Source organism: Mesoplodon densirostris, chromosome 11 (genome assembly GCF_025265405.1).
Source record: "Mesoplodon densirostris isolate mMesDen1 chromosome 11, mMesDen1 primary haplotype, whole genome shotgun sequence".
Classification (NCBI taxonomy): domain Eukaryota; kingdom Metazoa; phylum Chordata; class Mammalia; order Artiodactyla; family Ziphiidae; genus Mesoplodon; species Mesoplodon densirostris.
In genome coordinates, this window is record NC_082671.1 from 2,097,787 (window position 1) to 2,107,387 (window position 9,601).

General features: G+C 53.7%; 1 protein-coding gene across 4 annotated transcripts; it reads right to left on the bottom strand.

Moving 5' to 3' along the window:
• Window positions 1-215: 215 nt before the first annotated feature.
• On the bottom strand, window positions 216-9,398 carry PEX26 (peroxisomal biogenesis factor 26). 4 transcript variants are annotated; one of them, XM_060112910.1, is made up of 5 exons: window positions 8,882-9,398; window positions 7,705-7,845; window positions 6,979-7,274; window positions 5,341-5,487; window positions 216-2,932 (listed from the first exon to the last, which is right to left on the bottom strand). In XM_060112910.1, exons 1-5 carry the CDS (start codon window positions 9,094-9,096, stop codon window positions 2,742-2,744), a joined length of 990 nt encoding a protein of 329 aa, XP_059968893.1. In that variant the 5' UTR covers window positions 9,097-9,398; the 3' UTR covers window positions 216-2,741. The 4 variants fall into 4 exon arrangements, with proteins under 4 accessions (XP_059968893.1, XP_059968894.1, XP_059968895.1 ...); XM_060112911.1 differs by having other exon boundaries at window positions 2,777-2,964; XM_060112912.1 differs by lacking the exon at window positions 216-2,932 and adding an exon at window positions 2,972-5,232.
• Window positions 9,399-9,601: the final 203 nt, after the last annotated feature.

The following is a 9,601-nucleotide window of genomic DNA, read 5'->3' on the forward strand; positions in this document are numbered from 1 at the left end:
TCCCCATTTCCTTAACTCACAAAGAAGGGGCTGTAAGAGGTGGTCTTTCCAGATTTCACGTCTGCAGACCCCACTACATGGGCCGCTTCTCTGGGCCGGACATGTGCTAGCGAGTGCCGGCCCACAGAAACATTTAATCTCCACGCAAGATTAAACATTCTGGGAGCCCCCCCAAAAAGTGAAAAGAAACAGGTGAAATTCATTTCAGTAATAGATTTTATTTAGCCCAATATACCCCAAAGATTGTCATTTTAACATGCAATCAATATAAAAATTATCGAGTTTCCACCTTTGTAGTTCTATGTGTTTGAAATCAGCGTATATTTTACGTTTACAGAACACCTCCATATGGACCAGCCACACTTCACGGGCTCAAAGGCCATCTGCAGCTCATGGCAACCTCACTGGTCACCACAGGCACTGGTGTGACAAGGCGGCTCTCCCTTCGCTTCGGACCTCGTCAAGCCCAGAGCTGAGGACCAGCCAGAGCAGCAGCTGTACCCTCAGAAAAGGCCCGAGCCACCGGAGCAGCAGGGCCGAGTGCCTGTCTGACTAGGAGGGCTGGATGCCAAACAAGGCTGCGGAGCTCAAGACAGACAGGAAGCAGAGACCCTCAAGGCCTGGAGCAGGGCCACATGGGGGCTTCCAGGGCGAGAGAAGAGGCTGGAAAGTCGGGGCTTCCACAACACAAACCCACACATGCACCTGTGGCAGAGGCCTCCCATCATGTCAGTTACATCCGTTTATTCTTTTTTTTTTTTTTTTAATTTATTTTATTTATTTATTTATTTATGGCTGTGTTGGGTCTTCATCGCGGTGCGCGGGCCTTTCACTGTCGCGGCCTCTCTTGTTGCGGAGCACAGGCTCCAGACGCGCAGGCTCAGTAGTTGTGGCTCACGGGCCTAGTTGCTCCGCGGCATGTGGGATCTTCCCAAACCAGGGCTCGAACCCGTGTCCCCTGCATTGGCAGGCAGATTCTCAACCACTGCGCCACCAGGGAAGCCCCCGTTTATTCTTTTAAATGCCTCTGAACACCTTCTAACCCCCGGCCTTCGGCCAATGGGAACCCAGCTATCTCTCATGGGAGCTCTTACCTGGAGCAGGAGATGTGCTAACACCGCACCAGAGGCTCATTTACTCACCCAAGTCCCTGTGAGGGAAGAACCAACTTACACATGCGGTTAAATCACTTTCCAACAGTCACACACCCAGCGAGGGGGAGGGCAGGGATCTACCCTCGACTCAGCACCGCGAAGAGGCACACTCCCCAGCTTCAGAGAGGCCACAGAACCCCACCATCACAAGGCCGCGGGGTCACCACACAGAAAGCACACGAAACGGGGGCCTGGAGCAGGGGACACCAGGAAAGGATGCACAGAGGCAACGCTTCGGTAAGTCTGGAAGTTTGAAAGGGCTCACCAGGCAAGAGGGGAGCTGGGCCTCCAGAGGGCTCAGCAGGTGCAAAAGGCACAGAGGTGTGAGGGGTGCAGTGCTCAGAAAACTAAGACTGTGGGGGGCTGGGCTGGATCAGAGGCCCCACGCGATGTAGGGGTGTCCGCCAAAACCAGTGCCCGAGGGCCTACATTCCGCAAGAATCTGGGCTTTACCCCTGGGCCAGGGGAAGCCATGGAAGAGTTTTATCCAGATTTTACAACTCATCCTGACGGAGACAGAGCGAGGCCCAGCCGCCTCCCTTCCCTCCGCAGGGCTCTGAACTCAGCTCCGGCGGACCAACCCTAGGACCAACCTCCCAGGCCTTCCACCACCCGACCGCAAGTCCTCACACGGACACAGGTAGGATCCTTGTGGCCACGGACAGGAAGCACCGAAACATTTCAGCTGTTCAACCGCTAGGGCCCCAGTGTCTCCTCCCCACACAGGAATAAAACCGTTCGCTGCCTTCAGAGCCTCCCTCCACCCAACCCCCTCCCCACATGCTTCCAGCTCACCTGACCACCCCGCTCCATTTTCAGCTCATCAGCCTTTGAGGCTGGCCTACTTTTCAAGGTCACAGAAGCAGAAACACTTATGTTATACAAGCAGTAGAATATAACTAGAATAACAGGGCATAGGAAGGGGGGAACCAGCGAAGGCGTGTGCCAAGGAGGCAAGGATGCAGGCAGAACCTGGTGAGACAGCCATCGGGCAAAGCGCAACTACCGCACGGCAGGGGGAGGAGTTGACAGGAGGGAGAGAGGGCAGAGACACGGGTGTAACAGAGCCCCACCTGGCCACTGACAACCTGGAAAACTGAGCTGCAGCCCAGGAGGCACCAGGCCAGATCCCCTTACCCAGTGAGAAGTGCACCGGGGGCTCAGGAAGCCATGCCTGGTCTGAGCAGAGAGTGGGCCCACTGCACACCTCGGGGAGGGGTACTGATAAACCAGACCAGACTGTGGAGCCCTCACCCTGCCCGGGGAGGGCCTGCACAGGGGGCAACCTTCAGAGGTAAGTGTTCCAAGCAAGTGAAAGGCCAAGGTCCCTCCACCAGGACCTTGTTCTGAACTTCCAGCTTCATGAACACCCTGGCCTGAAAAATCAAACCCCTGCCTTTGCAGGAAGATGAAATATTTCAAGGACAAAGCATTCTCCTTTCCCAAACCCCTCCTGTGCAAGGGGCCTCTGCAGGGCTGTGCATCTTGTTTCCACACTACCTGCCAAGCTGGCCAAAGTGGGGCGCAAAGGGGAGGGCATTCAGGCAGCAAGATACAGTGCCTGGGCCAGGTCAGCTCCTCCTAGAATTAGGCTGGCCGCGCTGGCAGGGCCCATCCAGCTGCAAGAAACAGGCTGCCGTGGACGACTGGCTCTGCTTGTCCGGCAGTCTTGGGGACCAGGGGGTCAAGGTGAGCAGGAAGACCACTCAGTCGTGGATGGGAAGCCGGCAGAGAGGAGAAGTCACGGCTTTGCGGATCCGATGGAAGATCTGAGCCAGCTTGTAGAGGAAGGGCAGGGAAGCGGGAGAAGCTGCAGGGAGAGGTAAGTCAGCGGGCCCCTACCCGCCCTAACTCTCCCACCTGGGGAGCGACCCATGCTGGTGTCCCTCCTCCCCTCCCAACAGTAAAGAATTTCCCCTTCTCCAGGATATAGACTCTGGGATGTATTTTCTTCACTTGGATTACAGTGACCTTCAGCTTGCTCAGAAAAAGATCCAAATTTATTATGTTTTAATCTAACTTTTTAATATACAAAAAACTGGTAACGGTGGCTCCCTCTGGGGAGAGGAATTTGGGAAGAGACTTTTCACTACATTCCTTTTTGTATCTTTTAAATTTGGAGCCAAGTGACAGTGTTACCTATTTTTATCATAATTTAATTATACTGAAAATAAAAGTAAAATCCACCTCTTTTGAATGGGAGCTGAGTTGGCTGTTTCTTTTGGTTTGTTTGTTTTTCCTTATTTGAATTACTGATTTTTAACTGATTATTTTTTTCTTTCTTAAAAAGAAATATGTTACTGGACCTTCCCTAGCAGTCCGGTGGTTAAGACTCCGTGCTTGCCATGCAGGGGGCGCAGGTTCAATCCCTGGTCGGGGAGCTAAGATCCTGCATGCCACAAGTCATGGCCAAAAAAAGTTACTTTTAAGAAAGCTATTACAGTCCACCCTCTTTACATCCTCTCTGCCGAGTTCTAACTGCAGCCCAGCCCTGGGTTCTCGCCACCTCTGCACTGAGTCAAGACCGTCCTGAGGGTGGGACCACAGCCAGGGCTCCCTGATGGAAGAAGCTGAAATGGCCCCTTGCTGTACCCACTCAGGAGACCAGGGTTTATGAAGCTGAAGGACTCATAAGAACCACAAAAAAGTTTCTAAGTTTTACTAAGTCTCTGGAACAAAGTACAAGGTCAGATGGTGGACAGGAATGAACACAAACTCTCCTCAGCTTCTCTGAGGGCTAACAGAGCTGTTCAGAGGAAACTCCTGCTCAATGTTCAGCCAAGGGGTCAAAGGGACAAGCTGAGCTGTGCAGAAATAGCTCCTGAACAAGAAAAAGGGAAGTGGGGGACACGGGCAAGATCTAAGGCTAAATCAAGAGCAACAGACACACGTTTGTGTGACTCTGGAGTCATCACTTTTCTCTCTGGTTCTTAGGTTTCTCAACCAAAAACGAAAGAAAAAGAAAATGAAGGGACTGAAACAAGGGTTTCCAGTTTTCCTTTCAGTTTTGAAAGTTACGTAATCCTAAGTCTAAATTCATGAGTAGAGATTAGGTCATAACTCACACAGAGCAAGACACAGAAAAGTCCACAAGTGAGCACCTAACCGTTGGCCCAGTGCTTATAGGTCTGAGGAATTAACCCTCAGCAAAGAGCACAGCAGAAAACGGAGTAAGAAATCATCAAAATGTTCAACGATAGGGCACTGTAAAATCAATTATGGAAGTTCCTATAATTTGAAATATTATTTAGCCAGGTAAAGCTTTGAACACATTTGGCTGCGCTTCGGTATCTTAGTTCCCTGACCAGGGATCCAAACCGGGCCCTCGGCAGTGAAAGCGCAGAGTCCTAACCACTGGACCACCAGGGAAGTCCCTAAAGCCGTGTTTTAAAGAATACTTGTAGGGGGATGGGCAATTGGAAGAAGGTACTTCCAGTTATAAGATAAATAAGTCTTAGGAATGTAATGTACAACATGATAAATATAATTAACACTGCTGTGTGTTAGATACAGAAAAGAGTAAGTCCTAAGAGTTCTCATCACAAGGAAAAAATTTTTTTCTATTTTTAAATTATTTATCTATATGAAATGATAAAGGTTCACTAGACATACTGTGGCAATCATTTCATGATGTATGTGAGTCAAATCATTATGCTATGCACCTTAAACTTACAGTGCTCTATGTCAATTATAACTCAATAAAACTAGAAGGAAAAAAAAAGAATACTTAATGACACGGAAAATTGCATCTATATCCAGAGAAAGACTAAGTATAACCATTACATTAGCAGACTTACGGGTGATTTCTGTTTTGTCCTTTATACTTTTCTCTATTTTCCATATTCTCTAAAATACTATATATTTTTTTCTATTGTAATTGTATTTCTACAGTTTAATATGTTTTAAATTAACATAAAGTTTTTACACATTATGATGAAGTTTTTCTTTTTTAACTCTGAGGCTCTCCTCAGAGTTCACCCCTGGACGTCCAGGGTCAACAGGGCAGAATGGACATTCTCCAGGGCTGGTCTCTCCTTCTAGGTAGGCTGGGCTGGCTCCTGCTTGGGTCCACCAACTCCTCCTCGCAGAAGAGACCAGGGAAAACCTCCACCCCCAGGAGGGCTCCCAAGGCCCAGCCCCTGTCAACCGCCCCGTCCCCAGGAGGGCGGGAGGCGTCTTCACTCACCGGGATCAAACCTCACCACCAAGAGGCAGAGAAGCAAGGCAGCCAGGAGGCTCCTTCTGAAGGGCAGGGAAAAGAAGTGCCTCACTGCAGAGTCCCAAAGCTGGCGAAGCAACGTCAGCAGTGACAGGAACTTGTGGGAGGAGGAGCCTGGCCGGGGAGACGGAGCATAACTTCAGGATAACAACCAGCTTCCCTGACTCTGAGCTTTGAGCTTGATTATAAAAGTTGAGCAAAAGGGTAACAAGACTGGTTTTCTCATGCAGTTCATAAAGTGGTTCTGAAGGAAGTTCCAAAACCTCCAAAGATGCTTTAAGGACAGACTAAATCACCAGAATACCATCTTCTTACGAGAGGACTTTGACAGAAACGTCTACTCAGCTGGGGAAACCTTGCACATCTGGTGCTTCTTTAATAGCCTGACTGCTTTACAGCATTTTGGCCTAAGACGTACGCACAGAGTTACACAGAGCAATAGTTCCCGATGGTCAATGAATGCAGAAAATAAAGGGCACCTAATAGGTACAGTGAAGCATTCCAGTCTTGGACCGTGAGTACAAACATGAATAGTACCTCCCAGCCCTGACAGAACACCCTGAACTCCTCCTTCCCAGGCAGTGGACAGGCAGGGGGTCTGGGGAGTCACATGTCGTCCCTGAAGTCAACAACCTATTTGCAAAGAAGTGATCCTAACTCAGCAGGTCCATGCTCACAAAGAAAGCACACAAAGAAAAACACTTTGGAAACAGGACTACGGGCTCCTAACGGGCCTTTCATGTAAAACGGATTAGGCCTATTCTACGTGTTACCAACAGGAAAAGCAAGAATCAGTGGGTTAAAAACTACCAGAAGGAAACGTTAAACTCAGCCTCAGGAAGAACTTCCTTACAGAACTGTCCCCAGCTGCGTCAGGAGACAGGGACTTTTCTGTCCTTGAAAGTATTCATGTACAGACTAGACAATCACTCGAGGAAAAGGTGATGAAGAGGCTTCAGGGACCAGGGAAGAGTCCGGAATAGAGGGCCTTTAAGTCCACCCCCCCCCCGCATCCCTGCCCGTGCAGGCGCCCTTGCAGCTGCTAGCCAGGTGCACGGTGTTGGGTCTTGACGTGGTTTCCGCCGTTTGTAAAGCTGCACTCTACTGGGCAGAAGCTGGCTGGCCCTGAAACGGGGCAGATGTCAATCCCTGAAGAAGACCCTGAGCGAGAGGTCTGCTAAGGGAAGGCCCACAGGGGGCAGGGCAGGGGCCCAAACTGAATGCTGTGAGTCGAGCTAACGAGTTACCATGTCCGCTGTGCATTCTCCTTTGGCTACCCCCAACTACACCTCCGCGGGGGCTGCATTTGGGCGAGCATTTAAAGGAGTAACATCCCACCCAGGCCAGCACCGTGGAGGCAGACCTAACGACAGGACCCCAAGGAGAAGGTGGCTGTCAGGAGACAAAAGCCAAGGTTCTGTCTGAGGACTGCGCCACCCGCCTTCCACTGCCAGCTTCCGAGGGTCCGGGCTGGGCTTTCTAAGCACCTCAACAGGTTTCTTATTCTGTGATCTGGAAGTTACTCAGACAAAGAACTGCCCCAAGGTTCAGGAGAAAGCCCATTACTCCACTGTAGAGAGGCCAAGAAGAAGGATGACGTCTCACCTTCCTGGTTTAGCTCCTGCGTCTCCTCGGAGCCGGACTGTCCGTGTTTCCGCTGTTGCCTCGCCGCGCCAATGGCCCGAAGTGCGTCCAGCCGCTGCTCCTCGCTGAAGGCTGCAGAGCCCGCCACCAGCTCTTCAGCCTCCGACAAGCAGCCCAGAGGAAGCAGCACCCGCTGCAGGTGAAGTTCGGCTAAGGCTCTGTACTCCGGAAGGCCCTGGTTGTCAGCGTCTTGGAGCCAAGCGCTGGCCGTATCCAGCACAGCTCCAGGCTCTCGCATCTTGCTGTATAAAAGGACACTGCAGCCCCAAGTAAGCCAACCCCGAAAAAAGAGCAGTCAGTTCCTCGCAGTTTGTTCATTTCTCATACCCACCACACTCCTCCTACCCAGCCCGGCCCCGGCCCTCCAGCCCTTGCCTACGGGATGCTGACACGGTAAGAACCAGGAGTTCTCAGGAGAAGCAAGAAGCTCTCTCAGCTCCGACACACCCCACTTCCCGTCTCCTATTCCTTCCGCTTTTCCCTACCCCCTTCCTAAATTCCTCCTTCCACATCTTTTATCGCTATGTTTTGAAGTCGGGGGCGGCGGGACAGGGAAAGAATCAGACCCGAAGGGCAATGGTACGGAAGGGAAAAGAGGAGATACCAGGGCTGCATCGGCAGAGGAAGGAAAAGCCTCTTGCTCCTGCACTGACCCAGCGGGCAAGCAATAAGGACCTAAGGACCTACCACAGCTCCAGGACTTTGGGGGGCAGCTTCTCAGGAACCTGGTAACACCGAAGAACCCAGGACAGCACTTCCCGCCACCGATCCATCTCTGCCAGCGCCTGGGTCCCCACAACACACAGAGCGCATTTCACCTCCAAGCAGCTGTCCGCAGAAAAGCCAATTCAATTCCAGAAGTGGTTCCCCTGCATTGCCATTCCCACCTCCGCCCTGAGACTGTTCTTCGCCAGCTCCCAGCTCAGCAGCCGTCACCTCTATCCTCACCGCTGTCATTCCAGTGGGCCTCACAATTACCGTCCCTCTCGTGGGCCCCAACACAAGGGAAAACTGCCCTCTTCCCAGGAGCTAAAAGTTCCTGTAAACCTAGAGGCAAATCGGCTGCTGCCCAACACACATCCCTGCGTCCAGGTAAATTCAGGGTTAGCAAACAGGAAGGGTTCATTTACTCCCGAGGGGAAAAAGTCAAAAGGGCAGCACGAATGTGTGGGTGGAAAGAGAGCTGGAGCTCAGAGTCTGCTTAGTGAAGAAAGGCGCAGGAGCAAGGTCTCCGCCTGAGGGCAGCACCCAGAACCACAGCCCTCGGCGTTTACTGCAACAAGCCTGCACCGACCCCTCAACACACAGCCAGGGCTCCCCAGTTCATTCATGCTTCTCTACGGACTCTACCCCCGCCCCTACTGCGGCCTGATCCAACTCTACAACCCACAGAGAAATGATGCACTCAGCTACCGGACAGGCCAGCAGCATCAGAGAGAGCGAGGCGGGACCAAGATTTCGATTCTTTGATACGATCCTTCAACAGGACCAGAACACACCCATTTATCAGCCAAGGTGAGAAGGCTCGGGGGACGGGTGCGCCTAGGAGAGGACTTCGCCACCTGCTTACTGAAGTGATTTAACAACTCAATTCTATCTTCCCGTCAGGCATTCTACCCTGGAACAGGGAGAAAGAACTGGCTGTGGGTCCCCCTAAACCCGTTACACTACTCGACCGCTTCCTCCTCACTTGGGCAGCGCCTCGTTCTCTCCTCGGAGAACCCGCACAAGGTGAGCCGCTGCCTCCGGAGAGTCACCGCGAGAAAAGAAGGCATAAGGCTGGCGTGAGCGACCGGACGGCAGGAGTGCTAGGGTCTGGAGCCCCTCCCACCGCCCCCGGAGGCGAACCGAGCCCAGCACGTACGCGCCCGCCGGCTCCTCCGCCAGGCCCTGCCAGGCGCGTTCGCAGGTGCGCAGCGCCGCGCGGAAGTCCAGGTGCACCACCAGCAGGTCGGCCGCCTCCTCCAGCAGAAGCGCGGCCGCCGACGGCGCCGGGGCGGCGCGCACGGGCTCGCTGCTCCGCAGGGGCCCCCCGAGCCCCCTCAGGGGGCCTGCGGAAGTCGCTGGGTCACTCCTCATAGGCGGGCGCCAGGCCGCCGCCCTCTGCGGGCTGCGGGGTGCCCGGTGCGGCCTGGGGAGGAGGGAGAGTGCTCTCAGCCTGGCCCACAAGCCTCCCCGAGGCCGCACCCCGAGAAGGAAAGGGGGGCGCGGCTGGGCTCTCCAGCGGTTCCGGCGCGGGACAGCCTGGCGCCCTCGGATTTGCGGAGCAATGCGTCCTTGGACACCCGGCCCCACGACCAGGACTGGGACCCCCGGCCCGGGGAATGCCGCTCCCTGGTCTCTCTAGCTGCAGGGCCGCCAGCACTGGCGCGGCAACGAGGGCGTCGACATCGCTGCGCGCGCAGCCCCCGCCGACGCGCGGGCCTCGGCGGCGCGGGGGCACTCTGGGAGTCGTAGTCCAGCTCCTGAAGCGGCCGCCCTCCCGGCGCAGCTGGGAACTTCGGACTACAAGCCCCGGCATGCCGCGTCCCGGAAGTCGCGGCAGCTGGAGGAAGCCCGGCGACGGAAGCCGCGGGCTGTGGGA